The sequence below is a fragment of the Sphaeramia orbicularis genome, chromosome 10, assembly GCF_902148855.1.
Source record: "Sphaeramia orbicularis chromosome 10, fSphaOr1.1, whole genome shotgun sequence".
Taxonomy (NCBI): Eukaryota; Metazoa; Chordata; class Actinopteri; order Kurtiformes; family Apogonidae; genus Sphaeramia; species Sphaeramia orbicularis.
In genome coordinates, this window is record NC_043966.1 from 3,917,823 (window position 1) to 3,940,062 (window position 22,240).

Consider the following 22,240-nt stretch of genomic DNA (forward strand, 5'->3'; position numbering starts at 1 on the left):
AATAAAAATGAAAAATAAATTAAACATTAAATAAATAAAAAAAGAAAAGAAAAATTAATTAGAAAAACAAAAAGTACAAATAAATAAAAATCTAAATTATGACCAATAAATCCATCTTTTTTTCTATATATATCAGAGGTTTTACTAGAAAAAATTACCAGGAGGGAGCACAGGTAGACGAGGGAGCGAAGCAACCAAGCGGGGGGGATGGTGCACGGTCTGAAAAGACGCCAATTCGTGTCGTTTTGAACCATCAGACGGTCTACCTAATATGTTTACAATAGTTTTGGAATAATTATATCGTTTTTGATGACCAGGCACATTGTCATGTGTTGTTACTGTGATAGTTTTGCCGGGAAAAGATCGTTTTTGGAAAGATTGCATGTTGTGTAAGTACTGTGTTGCATGTAACTATAAGTGTATGGCGTAACTTTGAGCTTTGGGGTAAAAAAAATTTGTAAAAAATCGGAATTTCGGTAAGGGGCTGCTAGCCGAAAGTATGAGGGCACAGCGCCCTTGTTCCCCGGTTAAGAAAAACCCTTATAAATATATATTATATATATATATATATATATAAATAAAATCCAATAAAATAAATTTGAATTAAAGTTTGACATTCTCAGTAAAAATAACAAACATATGTTTCTCAAATCCTCAGATTTGTTTAATTTTCTGGTATTTTTCTTCTTCTAGAGTCGATGAAATGATTGATCCATAAAAGAATCTTCATCAAATCAATGAAACAGATGATTTTTTTAATGACAGTTTAACAGTTTTCAGTCCGATATGACGGAGGTGGATCTGATTATTCACTGACTCCAACAGTAAATATGAATAAAACCTGTTGAACAGCACTAAAGGCTCAGACTAAAGGAAACTGCTGGACTGTGTTGTTCCAGTTCCAGCTTTTATCTGAACATTAATCCATAAAGAAAAGAATGTGTAGAAGCTTTGACTTATGACTGACTACGAGCGACGCCCAGATTTCTGGGTAATGAAGTCATTGGTGGTTGATTTTTTTACAGCGTTCACTTCCTCCATTCCTGAGGATTTCAATAGTTGAGTGAATATTTGTTCAGACAGAATCCACCTCTGGTCTCAAATGGACTCAAACTGGTCTAGTGGGCCCAGGATCCAGGATCCAGTGTTTACTTCACTGTCACTAAACACAGTCGGCATTTTTGCCTCTGGGTCACACTCATCCATTTGTCTCCGTCGTCCAGATGGACTGAGTTGTTAAAACAGGCAGACGGACAGATATACAGACACGGACAGACGGACAGACCTTAAAACCACAGACAGGAGGAGGACCAGGTCTCACCACATGGTCCAGACCTCAGAGCTGGTTCACAGGAACTATTTAAATCCTCATCGACCAGAAGAACAAAAAAAACAACAAAAAAAACAGGAACTATTTAATCACAGACGCTTCACAACCAGGTTCACGTCACAGATCTAAGAACCACTGAAACGACAGACCAACAGCCCCAGTGTCCCTGTACGTCAGCGTCTGTTCTGTCTGAGTAGACCCCAGTTGAATGTGTGAGGTTGTCAGGTTCTGTTCTACGTTAGGCTCTGTTCAGATGCAGGTAAATGTGGCCCAAAACTGATTTTTTTTTTTTGCAAAAATATTTACCTGGAGTTCTTGTTCAAGCCGACAACCCAAGAGCTGGATTGGTCGACCGGAGGCTGAGTGAAAAACACACCCCAACAGAACAACGTGGGGAAAAAAAAAAAAACGAGCGTGGACGAACTTACACAACTTCATCTCTTGAAACTCGTTTGTGCTTCAGGAGTTTTTGAAGCATTTTAATGAAGGGGAAACACGGACAAAACCATTTCTGGTAGTTAACTTGGAGTGGAGGGGGGCGGGGTTAACGCTAACGGCACAAAGGAAAATTTAAACGGCACAAATGAAGAACAAACAAACGCCACCATTTCCGCTAAATTTTGGAGCTGGGGTTGGGGGTGGGGCTAGCTGACCTCAGAATGACCTATAAAAGAATTGTTAAAAACTCGAAAACCATAACAGCACTAACGAAAATTTTAACAGCACAAATGAATGAGACTAGTTATCCGGAGATTTTCGTTGGGTGGGGGTCCAAATTCACGCAGCTACTTGGTAGACCTAACCCCATGGAACCTCTGCTACGAATTTCAATAGATTCTGGCTGAAGGTTTTGGAGAAGTTTCTTGAAAAATTGTTTATGGACGACAGACGCCGACTCACACCAACAGTCCGTCGGACCTTCAGGCAGTTGGACTAAAAACTGCTCCATCTGAGCCGACGCATCATCTCACACCTTCACAACAATGATCTAACCTTCATGAGGTGCTGACTCGGTTGCCATGGTGACGCACAACATCTCCACCCTCCTCAGTAAAACTAGCGGTCATGCGGATGTTCAGATGAGCGGAGCGAAACATCAGCTGAGGAACATGAGGACACAGAAGAAGGAGGAGGATTCAGACGGAGCTTCTGCACCTCAGGCCAAAGTCCAGCAGCCAGTCTGAACATGTGGCGGTGCGTTCAGGTCCTGGATCTGCTCCAGACATCAGGGCTCCACACGGAATTTATCTATGTAGAAGAAGAAGGGTTTGGACCAGAGCTACGAGACCAGAACAGACCAGACTCATAGGTTTATTAAATATAGACCAGTTCTGTGTGTGTGTGTGTGTGTGTGTGTGTGTGTGTGTGTTGTTGTATTTGTGCATCCTTTTGGTCCATATTACTCCAGTGTTTGTCCAATACGTCTGAAATAAACACTTGTCCACAATTGTGTCAGTGTTTCATTCCAACAGTTTTAAGATTTTAGAGACGATTTCTCACTGGTGCGACTCTTTCTGGGCTGGGTCCAGATGTTCCTCTGATGGTGTGTGCTGCTTGGTGCAGTGGACATGGGCTAAGGAGAAGACATGAACACCTCATGACCAGCAATCATGTGTTCGCATGGAAAACGGAGCTGTTTGAAATCCTGCTCGCTCCTCGGGTATGGCACTGTCAAAGCACTGCCACGAGCCCATGGGCCTCAAATTCTCACACTGTGCATGCGCCTATACAATAATAGCCAGCTACTGTAAGCTAATGCTAAGCTAACAGTAGCTGGCTATTGGTCTAGTGAAGTTTATCTGTTGCATCTTCCCTCTAGTTCCCTTCGCTGTAGGACTGACAGCCCATACTGTCCACGTGTGGACAAACAATTCCTGCACCAAACACGTGGTCGTATTTTCTTCTGTTTGGATTCCTCACAGATAATGGCACATATTACCAAAGCAGCTCGTTGGTTTTTGTTTAGCACTACCATTTTGTGACTCACGCCAATACACAATCGTCTATGCACTTCAGATTCCTTGGTGTTTTAACGTTGTATTTCTGGATTCAACACTGGAACATGTGGTGCGTCCTCTGGTGTATGGTCCGACAGTGTGGTGCATCCTCTGGTGTATGGTCCTACAGTGTGGTGTATCCTCTGGTGTATGGTCCTACAGTGTGGTGTATCCTCTGGTGTATGGTCCTACAGTGTGGTGCATCCTCTGGTGTATGATCCGACAGTGTGGTGCATCCTCTGGTGTATGGTCCTACAGTGTGGTGTATCCTCTGGTGTATGGTCCTACAGTGTGGTGTATCCTCTGGTGTATGGTCCTACAGTGTGGTGTATCCTCTGGTGTATGGTCCTACAGTGTGAGCAGTCAGGTCACATACGAGCATCGGTCCGTACAGTGTGAGAACAGGAATCGTGAGCCTGACTTTACGATTGAGTCGCACAGTTTGAGATGGAGCTCCGTGCAACAATCGAAATAATCGCACAGTGTATGGCCGCCTTTACCATGAGTCCAAATGTTTTCACCCTCTAATGTAACTGTAAAAGCATCTGTGGAAATCCGACTCACAACACGTTACACTTCACAAACCATCAAACATCCTCAAACACTCACAAATTCAGCCATGAGACAAAAGAAACAATCAAAAAAAAATCCCTTTATGCAGATGATCGTCTATTATATAGAACAAAAATATGCCACCATATTAGTGATCTGAGAAAAAACTAACATCGTTATGCAAGTCACTATTAATTCAACAGCAAAATAGATTAGATTAGATCAGATAAAAGTACACTAGATTATATTAGATGAGATAAAATTACAGTAGATTAGAATAGATTAGATAAAATTACACTAGATTAGATAAAATTACACTAGATTACATTACATAAAATTACATGAGATTAGATTAAATTGAATTTTATTATTCCCTGTGGCAGAGCCTCTGGGAAATTAACCCTTTAAGCGCTAAAATTGCAATATTGTGACAAGCAACATAACTGAATGAAATGAACAACTTTTTGAAATCTTGACATTAAAATTGAATATTTAAAAAAAACTCCACCGCCTAAAGGGTTAAGGTTCCAGTCACAGCACAACATCATGTGTTCAGGTAGAAGAACTGGAAGATAAAAAATTAAATAAGAAAATAATAACAACAATAACTAAAGAAACAGTAATAAAATAGGCAACTGAACCCTAGAAATAGTAATGAATAAAAAACAATAAAATACTACTACTAATAATAAACTTGCAAAAAAAACACTACACCAACAACAACGAACAAATGCAAAAGATAACAAAATAAGATGTTCCACAGAATCTGCAGGTTAAAGACACAAAAACCAAAGACCTTAAAGCAGAAACATCATAAATAAACATAATTAGACTGGAATAAACTCACTGGGCTAGCACATTAATGCTAACAGCTACCAACAACATGCTAATGTCGCAACACGACACCTTCTGTGAAATACTGTAAAAACAGAAGATCACATGACCTGTTCAGATGGATCACCATCTAAGATCAGGACCTGGTCTGAGTTAAAGCCTCCGTCTGACTCACTGCTCTTCCTCTGGTCTATTCTGAGCTCATCAAAGATTTACTGGGCTTTCCCGTTACGTAACAGATTTACACCTGAGTCTAATCAGAGCGATGGAAGTGTCTAATCTGCATGTGTTTGGAAATCCAACTACAATGAGAAGGACGGAGCTGTCACATGACCACACCTTTAAATGACCACCATGGTGAAGACAAGCCAGCAAGAACCACCTCCATGTCCTTAAATGCAGCACGAGGCTGAGTTAACCCGATAAGGACCAGAGGGGTAAGAAAATATCAGTACTGCAATAAATCACAATATGTCATTTCACAATACTGTATCCATATTAAAAAGTACTGTATCGATGGTTTTAGGTATTTATTCAAATGCAGATATTGTTGTGGAGGTTAATTTATGTTTTTCTTTTTTGTTTATATTTTATTTATTATGATTTAACACTCTTGTTAAATAATGTTAGTTCCTTTGATGGGACAAAAATCCTGTTCTGATGTTAGTTCTGAACTAATAGAATCTGAACATTTGAACAGGATCTGAAACTGTCATGTCTGTAAAATAGAATTTCAGTTTGAACACAGGAACATTTTATGATATAACATTAGATCCTGTTGTGATCAAATAAAAATGTGTTTAGTATTTGTGCAGATTTCGAGTGTAATTCAATTTTTCAAGGAAATAATCGTTTCAAAAAAGAAACAAACAAAAATTGCCTTTTTTAACAGTAACATGATATAATGTGTTCTATCATATTGTGATCTTAGTATTGTGATTTGTATCATGTCGCCAGATTCTTTCCAATACACAGCCCTGATAAGGACCACCACTACAACAGACCGGCTAGATTTATGTTGTTTTAACCCTTTAAATCCCATGTTTGGAATATAAACAAACTATATATTTGATACAAAAAAACTTTCTTTTTTTTTTTCAATATTCTACATATAAATTGTATTAGTTGTATTAGACCAGGTTCAGACCAGGTTCAGACCAGGTTCAGACTAGGTTCAGTTCAGGGTCAGTCCAGGTATGGTCTGGGTCTGGGCTCAGGTTCAGTCCAGGTTCAGACCATAGTAACAGTGTTCATGGTACCAGTGGTCATGGTACCAGTGGTCATGGTTCCATCTGCTCGTCTGCTGGGACCTGGTGTTGATCCACGTTCAACCTGTGAGGTGTTGTTTTATTAAAGTTCAGCTTCGGTTCATGGTCGAGCCGAAACATGCAGCTGTGTCTTGTCGATGACTTCATCGATGAGAACATGTTCGCCACAACACAGATAACGTAACCTGCTTCACACTTTCAATCCCCTTCGGCCAAATATAGAGTAAGATTCTGTTAAAGTTCCAGTTCTGGCATTTTAGATCAGACTGTTTTTGTGTCAAACTTATTACATTCATATAGTGTGAGTTCTGTCGTCCTCTGTGTCTTTTATTTATTTATTTACTTTTATTGATTTTATGCCTTTTTAACTGTTTGATTTTGTGTTATTTAGAGCATTCCTGTACTTTTATGTACTTATGTATTGTTTTTAGTATTTCTCTTAATTGTTTTATTCTTTGTATGATGTGCAGCACTTTGGAAACGTTCTTGTTATTTAAATGTGCGGTAAAAATAAAGTGGATTGGATATTTATGTGTGAAAGTACTCAGATATTAGAACTGCACAAGGACACTGGACCTGGAAACAGTAGGTCAAAGGTCACATGTGTTCAATATTCTTCTGCTCCATGCCCAGATGCATCCACAGGATAAATGTGGTGCAGATATCTGAATGTATTCTACAGATAAAGCGATTATGTCGTTGAATGGACAGAGACAGACAGACAGACAGACAGATGAAAAAATGATTACAACACCCCTTCAGCCAGAAGTTGACCAAAGGGGAAACAAAACCATCCAGAAAAACACAATCAATCACAACACAACCAGATGAGCCAGTTTTCTCCCTGATGACGTTCTCCAACCGTAAACAACCGTCATCACAGACCTTCATCATCAACATATGATCCTGACTCATGTTCAGCTTCGACTTCACCAAAAACAAAAACAAAAAAAAAAAAACACAGAAATATGAGTTTGAGTCGAATGCAGGTTAAGAAACTAGTTGACATACGAGAAGTTTGTCAATGTCAAGTCTGTTGAGTTCAGATTTGCGAATTTAGTCGTAGTAAAAATGGTCCAAGAGAATGGACTTCCTAAGAACACACGTGTCTGTAAGTCGACAGTAGCACGAAATGCATCCTGGGATTTTTGCCAGAAAAGTCCACATGAGTCACCAACCAGTGCATCCTTGGTTTAAGATAGCAGACAAGAATCAATAAACCAGCATCAGTACCAGTAAACCAGTATCAGGACCAATAAACCAGTATCAGTACCAGTAAACCAGTATCAGTACCAGTAAACCAGTATCAGTACCAGTAAACCAGTATCCGTACCAGTAATCCAGTATCAGTACTAGTAAACCAGTATCAGGACCAGTAAACCAGTATCAGGACCAATAAACCAGTATCAGGACCAGTAAACCAGTATCAGCACCAGTAAACCAGTATCAGCACCAGTGAACCAGTATCAGGACCAGTAAACCAGTATCAGGACCAGTAAACCAGTGTCAGCACCAGTGAACCAGTATCAGGACCAGTAAACCAGTATCAGCACCAGTAAACCAGTATCAGCACCAGTAAACCAGTATCAGGACCAGTATACCCACCTAGTGGACAGTGGGCCAGATCGGAGGTTACTGACAGAACCGAACATGTATGAAACAGAACTAAATGAACATTCACTCCAGGTTCCATTGAACAGGTTTTCCCAAAGTGTCTGAAGCTGCTGATGTTTGAGCGTAGAAACTGACACAGACGCTCATGACTGACATATTTACATGGTTTTAATTCACTACAAACTAAATAAAACAGTCTGTGAAACACAAATCCAGACGGTTCAGATGAACTGGACCTAAACAGGCCTGAACAGATGTCAATCAAAGACCACGTGTGATTAAATGTCAGTAACTGTTCTTCTTCATAAAGTGTATTCTTCTAAATTCTGTTCTTCTAATACTTTGACAGAAACAGAAGGTAAACAGAGGTTTGTTTCCATCCTCAGTGTTTTCCACTTTCTAAACACTGAGGATCCTGAACCTGTTTCAGGGCCTCCTGGGTCTGATCAGACCGGATCTACTGGATCTGGTTTCAGGCCTCGGGGTTGAACTTTCAATCTGACGACGACAGGCCTGAACTTCACTGATCCAGTCAGGTCAGGACCACCACCACCCCCTCCCCCCCAGGCCCCCGGACCTCAGGTTGGGCCCCTTCGTCATTGTCAACCAGCTGTTTTTCTGAAGCCATAAATAAAAGTGTCGACATGAAGCGGAGACGAGAACACGACCACGGACCCACAAATAAACCGTTAAATCGAGGCTGCGGACCAACAGGACCCACGTCACAGATCCAGCCCAGGGGTTTACTGATCGATCGGTTAAGACTCCGCCCACAGCGACGCCTTCACAGAGATATTTCTGTCTGTTCTCACGATGTCACATCAGGTGTTTATGGAGCTGGACATTCCTGAAAGTCCAGGACGGACGACATCGAAGAGTCTGAACCGAGAAGAAACTGATCGACATTAAATTTAAGTCCATATGAGCAGGAATTAGACTAAAATTAGACTAAAACTAAACTAAAATTTACTAAAATTAAACTAAAATTACACTAAAATTAAACTGTAGAACCACAGAAGTTTAATAACAATATTTCTGCACTTAGTTATGTATATTTGTTTAATTTTCATATTGATAATATATTGTCAAATACATATTGCTGTGTTTAATAGAGTGTTTACACACACATACATATACATATATATACACACACACACACACACACACATATACATATATATATATATATATATATATATATATATACACACACATATATATATATATATATATATATATATATATATATATATATATATATAAAATTGTTGGAATTAAATTCTTTTCATCTCTAAAATCGTTAGATCAGCAGAACTTCACAGATCTGTATTCTAAACACTAATGATCAGTTTAGCTCATTTTTAATTCTTTAAAGTAGAAATACAACACATAGAACCATAAACTAAGAAAAACCTGTTTTCTGTGACGTCTGAACCAGTTGCATGGAAACACTTCTGCCTCAGTTTGACCCAAAAATCCCCGTTTACACTAATATGTTTCCTAAATGATGCCAAGAATGCAGAGATTTGAGCCGAATCACAAACACACAATCACTGACTCAGGGTTTCATGAGCAGCTGCAGATTTAGGAAGAGAATGTGAAGATCATTTCAGGTAAGATTTGAACTGTTATTGTTACCAGACGTGTGTGCAGAGATAAATAAGACAAAAGCAGATAAAAACGATGCAATATGAAGGAGAAAGAACTCCTTAACCCCTGAAGAACAGGTCCTTTAGCTGGTTTCACTTGGATGTGGAAGCAGCGACCACCAGTAGAAAATAAGAACAGGACGTTTTAACAAAAGCTTCATGATCTGTTCGTATAGTTCAGGGTTTGACCTGCGGTTTAAGGCTCAGGTGCAGAATCACAGACAAACTCTTCATCTGTTTTAGTTTTTCCACAGTTTGGACTCAGGTCTGGTCTTAATAACTGATGAAAGGACAGATTTTTACTGGACATTTGAACATTTTTCTCCTAATTCTTCATGAATCATCAGTTCTATGTTTGATCATGTTTCACTTGTTGCATGTTTTCCATCAGTTTTATCTTTAAATCTGTGAAAAATAGAATAAAATACATGGAGGACTGGATAGAGGTTAAAGGGGATAAACTGTCTGTTAAAGTACACCCACTGTCACATACTGACGCAGTATCATCTGCTCAGTCTGGGTCATTTTATACAATTCTCAAAGCTGAAACTGCCTTTTAAATGTTTACAAAACTGTCAGAAACATCAGAGGTGCAGCCGGTGGTAACCGTAAAACCACACATGGACAGACCTCCATGGGCCGTCACCGTTCTCTAGCAAAGGTTCTCCGCTGTGGAACACACTGTCCACAGAAAGACAAGAAGACAGAAAATGATGTGTGTATGATCAGCATACACACACACAGCTGTAAACAGTAAACAGAGCTTTGTCCATCTGTCTTAGTTTGTCATTTTGCTCTTCTTCTGCTCTAGTGCTTTTTGTGCTTCACTGCAGTAACCTGGAAATTCCCCTAATAGGACAAATAAAGGCTTATCTTATCTTATCTAAAAACTTAACAAAAGTGTCAGAGGCTAAAGCAAAACTAGAGATGAGAGCATTTTTAACGATTCTGAATTTACTGAAGTTTTATGTAACTTTGATGTAAATATTTGCTATATTTGTATTGCTTTTTTTTTTTTTTTACATCTGTGACTGTAACATGTCATTTTATGCAATCTTAATGATCTCCGTTTCTTTCTTTCTTTCTTTCTTCTTCTAAAAGCCTGACCAGGGACTGCAGATGGAAACTACCAATAGTTGTAATCTCTTTATGTGACTCATCAGTTACTACAGCTGGTTTGTAACAGGTAGGAGTTATATTATGTAATTTGCATTGTCCCTATCAAATAAACTTTATACATAAATAAATAAAATTGGCAAAACTGGGTTGATTTTGTAACAGGTTTAGGAGCTGATTCTACCTGATGAGGCTAGCGTGTATAGACCCATGGAAACCTCTGGTTCAAGCTACACTTTAAATGTTGGGTTAAGGACGTAACGATTACCAGTATAATGATAAACCATGGTAAAATCCCCGACAGTTAGTATTACTGTTTAAATTCCAATTATCATGATAACTGTGTTCGATTACTGCACTTTCAACTCAAACTTAATCTGGAAAATGGTCAAACAATGGCTATAAGGTTCCATCTTTAATGCACATTTGCATGTTTGATGTTTACATGTTAATATTTGAATGTTTCTGCAACAGAACATACATTTTGCCTTTATTTATTTATTTATTTATTTATTTATTATTTATTTATTTATTTTTCAAAATACAACTTGGTTCAATTATTTCAGTGTGTGTATTAGTACTTTTTGAACATTTTGAGCACATTTCTACAATACCATGATAATAATGATAACCGTGATAATTTTGGTCACAATAACGGTGATATGAAATTGTCATATGGTTACATCCTTATGTCAGGTGTTCATCTCCTACAGGGAAAAGGGGTTCTGAAAGGAAAGGATGGAATGGAAAAAATACTAATTATTTCTCATAAACATTATTTGAGTTTTCTGTGTACATTTTTGTTCTTTCTGTCACTGCTCCTCTGTATGAATGGCTTTTTGTTTTTTTCTTTACATATATAGAAGTTCTATACATGATGTAATATACTGATAACATACTGCTGCCTGAAAATAATAAAAAGGTCATTAAATCATGTCAAATCAGCCGAACTCTCAGGATTCTTCCCTTTTCGGACCTGATGGGAATCCTTGTGGAACACATTCCTCTTCATCAGGTCATTTTCAGAGACAAAAGTTCTGGAAAACCTCCCTAAACTGAGTCCAACCTCAGAACAGTTCCATCAGCCTCAGAGGGTCCACACAGGCAGATGTTCAGGTGAGACAAACACTCGGCTTTTTTCGGACACAATCGTGGGAAAAACGACTCGAACACGATGTGAGATTGAAAACAGATGTTCACCAAACCACCAGCTAACGGCTTTTATCGCGTTACTTTGACTCCACAAAACTCAGCACCTGCGACAAAAGTTTAGCTTTAAGTATTTTTGACAAAAGTCGTGTTTTAAAGGAGTCCGGGTCGGTCCGGGTCCGGGTCCTGGTTATGGGGTTCATTCTCGGCACGTTTTGTGTCCGCGGACCAGCAGCGGATCCCGGCCGCCTGCTAATGAGCCCCCCCCTCCGACCTCCAGCGGACCCGGAGCCTCTTCTCTCGCCCGGACCGACGGGTTCGGGCCGGGGTTCGGTGCCGGGGACTCACCTTGCTGTGGCCGCAGCCCATTCCTCCCACTCGGAGCTCTGGATCCGTCCGAAGCCGCGTCCGTCCCGGGTCTGCGCCTCCTCCTCCCGCTGTTGACAACTTTCAAACTCTCCGGAAAGACGGGCCGTGAACGCACCGGGCTCAGGGGGCGGAGCATGCAGCCGGCCACTTCAGGGACGACTCGGAGATCGGACATTCCGACGTTTTTACAAGTTGAATTTAAAGGAAAAGTCTCCAGGAGAGAAACAAAACAAAGTCATATTCTGTTCCATCATGTCATCCAGCCCTGTTCAGGTTCAAGTGGGGTTTCTCAGCTGTCCTGCAGTGAAACAAACGTCTTATTTACACATCTAGAGGATTCACAGCTAATGCATTCAACGTTCTGCAGCGTTACTTTCTTAAAATAAAAAAAATCCTGGAACCGCTTTAGGAAAGGTTAAAAATACTGACTATAAAATAAAACAGATGAATCTTGATGTTTTCCTGAATCATATGGTGTTTGACTCTGATGCCAGTTGATACTGTATGAAAGGAAAACTAAAAACAGTAAAATATGGATCAGACACCAAGACAAGTGTCTTAGGCCTCTACATTAAAATAAATAATAATAGACATGATAGCAAAAAAATATATAAGAAATCCAAATAAAGACACACTTAAAAAACTTGAAAGAAACAAGAAATTAGTTACACCAAATAATGACAGCATTTTGCCATTTAACATAATAATAATAAAGTGTACATATATTTTTAATTTTATTCTTTAAGTGGAAGAGCATCAGCTGCAAGTAAAGATACAACAAATAATTAATTAATCAATTGGTTCACAGCTAGTAAACTAACGACACATTCTAATAATCAAAATCAGTTTGTGTAATTTGTTAATTACAAAAATCCTGATGTTCAAAATCATAGTACAATATAAGTTCTTCACTCTTTGTACTGAGTTCATCTCACTTTTATGACTTTAATGTTTTTATTCTATGCTGTTGAATTTTATGACTTCTTTCTTTTGGATAACTAAAGCTACTTTCTTTCACTATGGTCTTTTAAATGAACGCTTTAATTGCATGCACGTGTCAGTAATAAACAAGGCTGAAACTCACATGGCGTCACGTCCTGGTTCCTCCTCATCACGGGTTGAATCTGTAGTAGCTGAATTTCCGACAATCTGTGAAGGCGTCAGATTTTCATACTGTGACATGCGCAGTGGAGGGTCCATTGTGTCGGATGTAAACGGTTAAGGTGAAGACAGTGGAGCTGGTTGTGAACAGAGTCAGGGTCATGTGGTCCTGTTGTATTCATGACAGCAGAAATGTGGTTCAGATTAAAGTGTGGACGGGGGGGGTCTGCGGGTGTGTGTGTGTGTGTGTGTGTGTGTAGGGGGGGGGTACAACTTCCAGATTAGTCCTGAAATTAAACACCAACATATTTTTAGATGAAGCTGCCTCATGCAACCACATGACATTGAGACTTTTATTAATGTTATTGATGAAAGGTTTAATTCTCATAAAGAGTGAAAGTGAACGAGGTTTTATCGATTAATGTGAAACATTTCAACCACATAATATTTTATAACGATGAGAAAGGCTGTCATTACGTCATAAACTGAAGATAAAAACTCATAAATACAGTTCGATGCAGGTTTATTTACATCCTCATTAGGTTTTAGAGCGGCTGCTTTTCAGGAATTCACACCATCATCATCATCATCATCATCATCATCATCATCATTTTGTATTCATGAGGGGGGTTAAAATGTCCAGGTCCAGCAGTGCCACATGGACCCAAACTCAAAAACTGATCTCCATGTTTAATACATGTATGAACAGGTCTGAGTGGTACGACTGACAGAAAGAACATTTAGGGTAAAAATACTGAAATTCCTCCTGCGTGACATGTGGATGCAAAATGAACAACTATTATTATTAAAGTTAATAGTGCATTTACATATATGAGTCCTGTTTAGGTTTTGTTTTATATTAATTATATCTTTTTTTCTATCAGTGATACTGATACTTTGTAAACAGTTCAATAAAACAGAGTTCTTCAGATAAAAAATGAGTCTGTTTGAGAAATGGCACATGAAACTGTTTCTGACCCTTTAATTTAAGAGGGAAAATTAACTTTATTATTCTCTTAATATGAACGACCAGGATAAGTGTTTGTGTTTGAGACAGATTCAACATAGAGATGAAGGAATGTGTGCATGAAACTATTAAAACACAGGGACAGGGATGAGGGAGGGGTCACCGGGGGTTCACTGGGGTCATAAGGATGGACAAGCATATATGTGTGTATGTGTATGTATATGTGTGTATGTATATGTGTGTGTGTGTGTATATATGCGTGTGTTATTGTGTAATTATGTAAATTCTATTTATATTTCTTCTTAATAATATAAAGTCAGAAACAAAATTATTGAACAATAAGTATCAGTTTTTAGAGTATAGATACGTTAAACTAAGATGTTTATTATTGTTATGAATTATTTAAGGAGGAGGGGTGGAGTTTATAAGTGATACTTCTTCTCAAATATGTATTTTATGTCTTATGTTGAAATATTTTGTTTATTTATTTTTCTTTTAACATTCATATTCAGAATAAATACTTCAGTCATCATCATCATCATCATCATCACAGTTAAACCCGTCATAACACACATGCACTGAAACTAAAGTTATGAATAAACTAAATTCATCTGAACAACAGACAGTCCAACTGGATCCATCCTGTTTCTGAACACAAACACCATCATTTCACTGCAGGTCCAGAGTCATGAAACAATGAGCTTCATCCAAGAAACTGTACATGAACAAATATGATCGAATTCTGTTCAGAGATTTATGGGATTCACCAACGTTCTCCTACTGTTCCTGTAGTCACAAGAAAAGAGAAAAACATCACAGTCCAGGAAGTATTAGAAAGAAAGAAAGAAAGAAAGAAAGAAAGAAAGAAAGAAAGAAAGAAAGAAAGAAAGAAAGAAAGAAAGAAAGAAAGAAGGGAGGGAGGGAGGGAGGGAGAGGATGGATGGATGGTATAATTAAATATAACAGACCAATGAGACAAACTCTGCAGCGCTAAGCTAACAGTGCTAAGCTAACCCTCAGCACATCCAACAGTACAAGGGTTATTTATTTACCAACAGAACGCACTGAACGAGACAAAGAAGACAAATAAATGAATATTATGAAGACGTGATGAGGACTGTTGACTTAACTTTACTTTTTTCTGATCATAACTTGGTTTTATATGAATGGGGCTTGGCTATCAGCTAATGGCTAATTGCTAATAGTGAATTGCTAATGCTAAGTACTTTATATATGTGTGTGTGTGTGTGTGTGTGTGTGTGTGTGCGTGTGTGTGTGTGTGTTATGGTCCAAACACAGACTGAATGTCCCCACAGGGATAATAAAGTGAGTTGACCTTTAACCTCTGTATCCATTGTTTTGTGTTACGCTGAAATGATTCCTACTGGAAACAAATGGACCAGAGTTTAAAAACATATGAGGTCGATTGTGTCTGGAATGAAATGTGACGTTCTATAAAGTGAATCCAAAACCTCATTAAAACATGAACACAAACTATTTTAATGCACAACAAACACCTTGTTGATGAATGTGGTCTTATATTTACTGTTTTTAATCATAACTTGGTTTTATATGAATGAATTTTCTGCTGTCGATGTTCATCCATCAGTTTGTGTTGGACTGAAATGGTTCAGACTCAAATGAACCAGGGTTTAACAGGTTAGGATCATTTTATGAGTCAAGGAAATCACAGTTTGTGGTAAAAATAGTAGAAACATCTAGTTTTGTGTTAAATAGCTCAGCAGACTGAATATCAGGTCTGTTTTACCTCAGTCGTCGAGGTTTAATGTGGTTTTAAGAGTTTTTTCACCTGGAAAATAGTCTTTTAACTGAAAAATATTAATATGTGAAAATGTTGCAGTAATTCAATGAGGATTAAAATATAACTCATCTATCAACATTCACTGTAATATAACAACTATAATATCTTTTTTTTTTTTTTTAAGCTTAGATCCCGTAGGATGAAGGGGCGGGGCTTCAGCTGACCTAACGTTAGCATTAACTCCTGTTGTATTATAAAATAAGTCAGTGTTAAAGAGATAAATAAAAAGTCACTAATTGTTAATTAAGTCGGTGTTTTCAGCTGATTAAAGTTTTAAATATTAAAATCCTTGAATCTGACGCAATCGGATGCTGAGGATCATCAACGAAATGGACAAAAAGACAGAAAATAAATTAAATAAGCAAGAAAGTGAACAAAACTATCAAAAAATTAGCAGAAATAATCGATTAAATGAACAAAAAAAACATTAAAAATGAACAAAATACACAAAAATGATTAAAAATAATGAATAACTAGAAGCACTCGGAGAGCGCAGACCTCCGCCAAGGCTGATCAGTGGGCCCCCCCCCATGGGCCCCCCCACCCCCGATCACCACCAAAATTTAATCATTTCTTCCTTATCCCATTTCCAACAAACCCTGAAAATTTCATCCAAATCTGTCCATAACTTTTTGAGTTATGTTGCACACTAACGGACAGACAAACAAACAAACAAACAAACAAACAAACCCTGGCAAAAACATAACCTCCTTGGCGGAGGTAAAAATGACAAAACATGAACAAAATTTGCACAAAAATTTACAAAAAAATTAACAAATGATTTAAGATGAATAAAAAATAATCAATAAAATGAACAAAAATTGCAAAAATGATCAACAAAAAGAACAGAAGAATGTAATAATAACAGAATATCTGCAGATTCACCACTAGATGTCACTCATTTTCACACTTTAATGACATTAATTCCCTCTGGATCCAAACTGATGTTGTTTTTATCAGTGTAAATATGATGAGGTGTTTTTTTTTTTTCTCGTGCAGATTTTGCAGATGATGGCGTCATACGTGACGTCATACAGGTGGACACCGCCAACGCCGCCGTGTTGCCATGGTAACAGAAACAGAAGCAGCTGTTGTTGAATGGAAAGAAAAGAACAACTGGTGCTGAGGCTGAAAATAGAGACCATACATTCCACACATGGACGAGTCCACACGGCAACACACTGTCCAGCAGGACGGGACAGGGGGCGTGTCTGTGGGGGACAGGGGGCGTGTCTGTGGGGGACAGGGGGCGTGTCTGTGGCCTACAGGGGGCGTGTCTGTGGCCTACAGGGGGCGTGTCCGTGTGCAAACAGTACATGCCTGAGATACACATTCACACACTGCACACAACAGACACACAAAGGACGACAGGAAGACCAGGACCACAGAGACCAGGACCAGATGAGACCAGGACCAGATGAGACCAGGACCAGATGAGACCAGGACCACAGAGACCAGGACCACAGAGACCAGGACCAGATGAGACCAGGACCACAGAGACCAGGACCACAGAGACCAGGACCAGATGAGACCAGGACCACAGAGACCAGGACCAGATGAGACCAGGACCACAGAGACCAGGACCACAGAGACCAGGACCATATGAGACCAGGACCACGGAGACCAGGACCAGATGAGACCAGGACCACAGAGACCAGGACCAGATGAGACCAGGACCACAGAGACCAGGACCACAGAGACCAGGACCATATGAGACCAGGACCACAGAGACCAGGACCAGATGAGACCAGGACCACAGAGACCAGGACCAGATGAGACCAGGACCACAGAGACCAGGACCACAGAGACCAGGACCAGATGAGACCAGGACCACAAAGACCAGGACCAGATGAGACTAGGACCACAGAGACCAGGACCACAGAGACCAGGACCAGATGAGACCAGGACCACAGAGACCAGGGCCAGATGAGACCAGGACCACAGAGACCAGGTCCACAGAGACCAGGACCAGATGAGACCAGGACCACAGAGACCAGGACCGCAGAGACCAGGACCAGATGAGACCAGGACCACAGAGACCAGGACCAGATGAGACCAGGACCACAGAGACCAGGACCAGATGAGACTAGGACCACAGAGACCAGGACCAGATGAGACCAGGACCACAGAGACCAGGACCAGATGAGACCAGGACCAGGACCAGATGAGACCAGGACCACAAAGACCAGGACCAGATGAGACCAGGACCAAAAAGACCAGGTCCATCGAGACCAGGACCACAAAGACCAGGACCACAGAGACCAGGACCACAGAGACTAGGACCACAAAGATCCAGACCACTGAGACAAGGACCACTGAGAGCAGGACCACAAAGATCAGGACCACAAAGACCAGGACCACAGAGACCAGGACCACTGAAAGCAGGACCAAAAAGACCAGGACCACAGAGACCAGGACCACAAAGATCCAGACCACTGAGACCAGGACCACAGAGACCAGGACCAAAAAGACCAGGACCAAAAAGACCAGGACCACAGAGACCAGGACCACAAAGAACAAATACCGGGACCACATGAGACTACAGAGACCAGAAGGACCAGGACCAGATGAGAAAACGACAAAAATAATTAAACATTAAAAATAAGCAAGAAAAAAGAAAAAAAAAAATCCAAAATGAACAGAAATGACAAAAAAAAGAATAATAAAAAACAAAAAACAAACATGACCAAAAAAAAAAAAAAATGAATATGCAAAAGAAATCACTGAAATAGAACAAAACTGAACAAAATAATGAAGAAAAAGTGATGAATGAAAAAAAATGAACAAAAAGTAACAGAAATGACCCCACATGAGCAGAATAAACAAGAAAAAGAAGAAAATAATGAACCAAACTCCCAAAAATGAACAAACATTACCAAATACAAGAACAAAATATGTAATAAATTAAATAAAAATGACAAAAATGAATAAAAATATTCAACAAAATGATCCAAATAATTTAATGGTTTATTTTCTTCCTTTTCTTTTTATCATGAATTCACTTAAAAACAACACAAACCCACTTCTTTTGCAGCAGGTTTGTGTTAAATCTGAGCTTCATGAACAGAAACCTGACTTTTATCTGATGAACCTCAGCATACACACAATGCACCACCTCCTCCTGCTCCGTTTCCATGACAACGCAGTGAAAACATGAAGCGAAGGCCTGAAGGTTTAATAATAAATGAAGTCATGAGACGCGTTTCAGCTGCTTTAACTCTCATCCATCACATGTGACGCCGTTTTCAGCTCGTCATTAATCACAGCGAATGAAAAGACGACGGCGTTTGGGTAAAAATACGACAACGCCAAAACAGGGAGGAAGAAACGCCACGAGTCTGGAAACACGAAGGAAAAGACGATGGACGACAGAAAATCAGACAGAAAATATGAATTTAACAAAAAGACCATCATCATCTTCATCATCAAGAATCCAACAAAACATCGACTAAAAAACTAAAAACAAACACATTAAAGGTTTAACTAATGTTTAAAAACCTCCAGATATTAAATATTCATGTCAACAAACTGGAATTGAATCAGAATCAGATCATTTGAACAGAAACAGAAAAAAAAAACCGAGTCCAGTTCTTTAATGTGTTCAGTGTAATTCCACAGACAGACACTAGAGGCTGCTCCAAACATAGACTTCATACACTTCTGTGGTCAGATGGTGTTTATGTTGGTTATTGTTTATTCCAGTGTGTGTTGTTGTTGTTTATTGTTTATTCCAATGTGTGTTGTTGTTGTTTATTGTTCATTCCAGTGTGTGTTGTTGTTGTTTATTGTTCATTCCAGTGTGTGTTGTTGTTGTTTATTGTTTATTCCAATGTGTGTTGTTGTTGTTTATTGTTTATTCCAGTGTGTGTTGTTGTTTATTGTTTATTCCAGTGTGCGTTGTTGTTGTTTATTGTTCATTCCAGTGTGTGTTGTTGTTTATTGTTTATTCCAATGTGTGTTGTTGTTGTTTATTGTTTATTCCAATGTGTGTTGTTGTTGTTTATTGTTTATTCCAGTGTGTGTTGTTGTTTATTGTTTATTCCAGTGTGCATTGTTGTTGTTTTTTGTTCATTCCAGTGTGCATTGTTGTTGTTTATTGTTTATTCCAGTGTGTGTGTTGTTGTTGTTTACCTTTTCACATTTTTGACATTAAATATTTGCTTTAATTGGAAACAACATGATGCAACTGTTTTTTCAGACACATTTCTTTTGTTTACATATATAATGTCCTTTTCAGTGGACTTTTTTTCAGTAAAGCTGTAAAACTCGTCCACCACAGACGACAAACGTGAGTTGCTGGATCTCAGGAGGTTAAAGAAGCAATGATAGTGTTTTTTATTTGGACAAATTTGTGCTAAAAAAAAATTGTACTGTTTCCAAAATGTGCATTAAACATAATCATGACTCCGCCCACTTTGTCTTTACAGTGGGTGGCTCCAATCCTCTGACTCCACCCTCTTTTCCAAATACGGTCACTTCTGTTTCCAAAGAATCCAAAACAAATAGCATCGGCTAAACTCGAGGCGTCACAGTGTCCGTCTACAAACCGATAAGTGACGTCACGGAGGCTCCGCCCACTTTCCCTCTCACAGTCAATAATAATAAAATGCATTAAAACGAGCAGAAGGAACTCACAGCGGACGCTTCTGTCGTCGCTCCTGTTCTTTATGTTCAGGCTGTGGTCGTCATGTTCAACCGTCCACACGTCACATGGCCCTGAGTCGCCTGAGGGCGGTCCCTCCTGTTTGGGGGCGGTCCCTCCTGTTTGGGGCGGTCCCTCGTCTGATGATGTGTTTATAGAGCGGCTGTGTTCGCTGCAGCTGGAGGCGAAAATACCAACAGGGTATCATTAAGATGTTCTGTATGAGACGTTTATGATCCGAAGGAAAAGATATTTAACCCTTAAAGACCCACAGCTGTGTGTATGGGTGTGTGTGTGTGTGTGTCCACGTCCAAACCCACTTTATCTATATTTAACCTTTCAGAAGTCATTTATGATCATTTATGATCATTTATGATCATTTTTCAGTGTAAATCAGGTGTTTTCCTGTATTGAATTTACTGATAATTTAGAAGAATATGACGTAAAGATGAAACAAATGTGACAAAAACAACAGAAAAATGACAAAAAACATTAAAAAGGTGTAAAATAAGAAAAGAAAATGATGCAAAACACGTCCCATCCACGTCGTATTTGGTGGATTTTAGCTTTTGCATTGTTTTTTCAAGCAATATATTTTTATTTTCAGTCCCACAGACATGGAATTCTTTTTGTTTGGGAATCGCTGCAGTCTTAAAAACCTACAAGTATTTTTGTGAAGACTTTTCTGCATTTATCATCATTTATTATTGTATTATCTTCTGTGTTTTGCCTTTTTTTTTAGTGTAAATCTTGTTTTTTTCCATATTTAATTCACTGATCATGTAGACGTTCATTAAAACTCACATTAAATTCAAAGGTTATTTTATCAAAACTACTACTAAACTACTAAACTGAAGAAAAAAAATTACTTTTTCAGTCCAGTCTGTCATTAACTGAACATAATTTTCTTAATTTCACTTTTTTTGTTAGTTTTTTTCTTGTCTTTTATTCAGTTTGTGGCTTATTTTGTTCATGTTACTTATTATTTTGTTGATTTATTATTCATTTTTATTAATTTTATTCATATTTTTGGCTGTTTTGTTCATTTTGTTGCTTATTTTGTCCTTTTTTACTTTCTTTTGCTCACTTTTTTCCACATTATTTATTATTTTGTAGTTGTTTTTTTTTTTTTTAAATTGATTTGTGTTCATTTTATCCACTTTCATTGATCCAACTCCGTGGGTTTCACTGGTGAATCAATGTTTCAACTTTTTATTCATTTTATTATTTTACTTGTTTTTATTCATTTTTTTTCTTAAATTTTGTCAGTTTGTGACTTATTTTGTTGATTTATTATAATTCTTTTTCATTTCATTCATCACTTTGGCTGTTTTTGTTAATTTTGTTGCTTATGATATCCTTTATTACTTTCTTTTGCTTATTTTTCCCCCACATTATTTACAATTTTGTAGTTTTTTTTTTTTTAAATTGATTTTTGTTCCTTTTATCCACTGTCATTGATCCAGCTCCACGGGTTCTCTGATTAAAGGTGAATCACAGGCTGGTTCCAGATGTTTTAACCCTTCGGTGAATCAATAAGAACATGAAGAACATAAACTTTGTAGAATCTAAACGTCGACTGGAGGAAACTTTCACCTCTGGGTTTATTTTCAGGAAGAAAACTTTACGACATCAAGTGAAACCCTGTGTTTTTACGAGCCACGAGTTTCCGTCCATAAAACAGAAGCAGGAGGAACAGGATGAAACCGGATGGGGGTGGGGGTCCTGGTGGTGGTGGTGGTGGGGGGGTCGAGCCAACACACTCACACCTGATCCAGTTAAAACGGCAGCCGCTGATTGGTCGATGACATGCAGGTGTGTCATTGCAGA

General features: G+C 38.7%; 1 protein-coding gene across 2 annotated transcripts in view; it reads right to left on the reverse strand.

Moving 5' to 3' along the window:
• The window catches only part of ccdc69 (coiled-coil domain containing 69), a 31,660-nt gene extending 19,717 nt beyond the window's left edge, over positions 1-11,943 (reverse strand). For both annotated transcript variants that reach the window (XM_030145821.1, XM_030145820.1), the window contains exon 1: positions 11,858-11,943. In XM_030145821.1, coding sequence (XP_030001681.1) covers positions 11,858-11,878 — 21 coding nt within the window. In that variant the 5' untranslated portion in view covers positions 11,879-11,943. The remainder of the gene's footprint in view (positions 1-11,857) is intronic.
• Between the last annotated feature and the right edge of the window lie 10,297 nt (positions 11,944-22,240).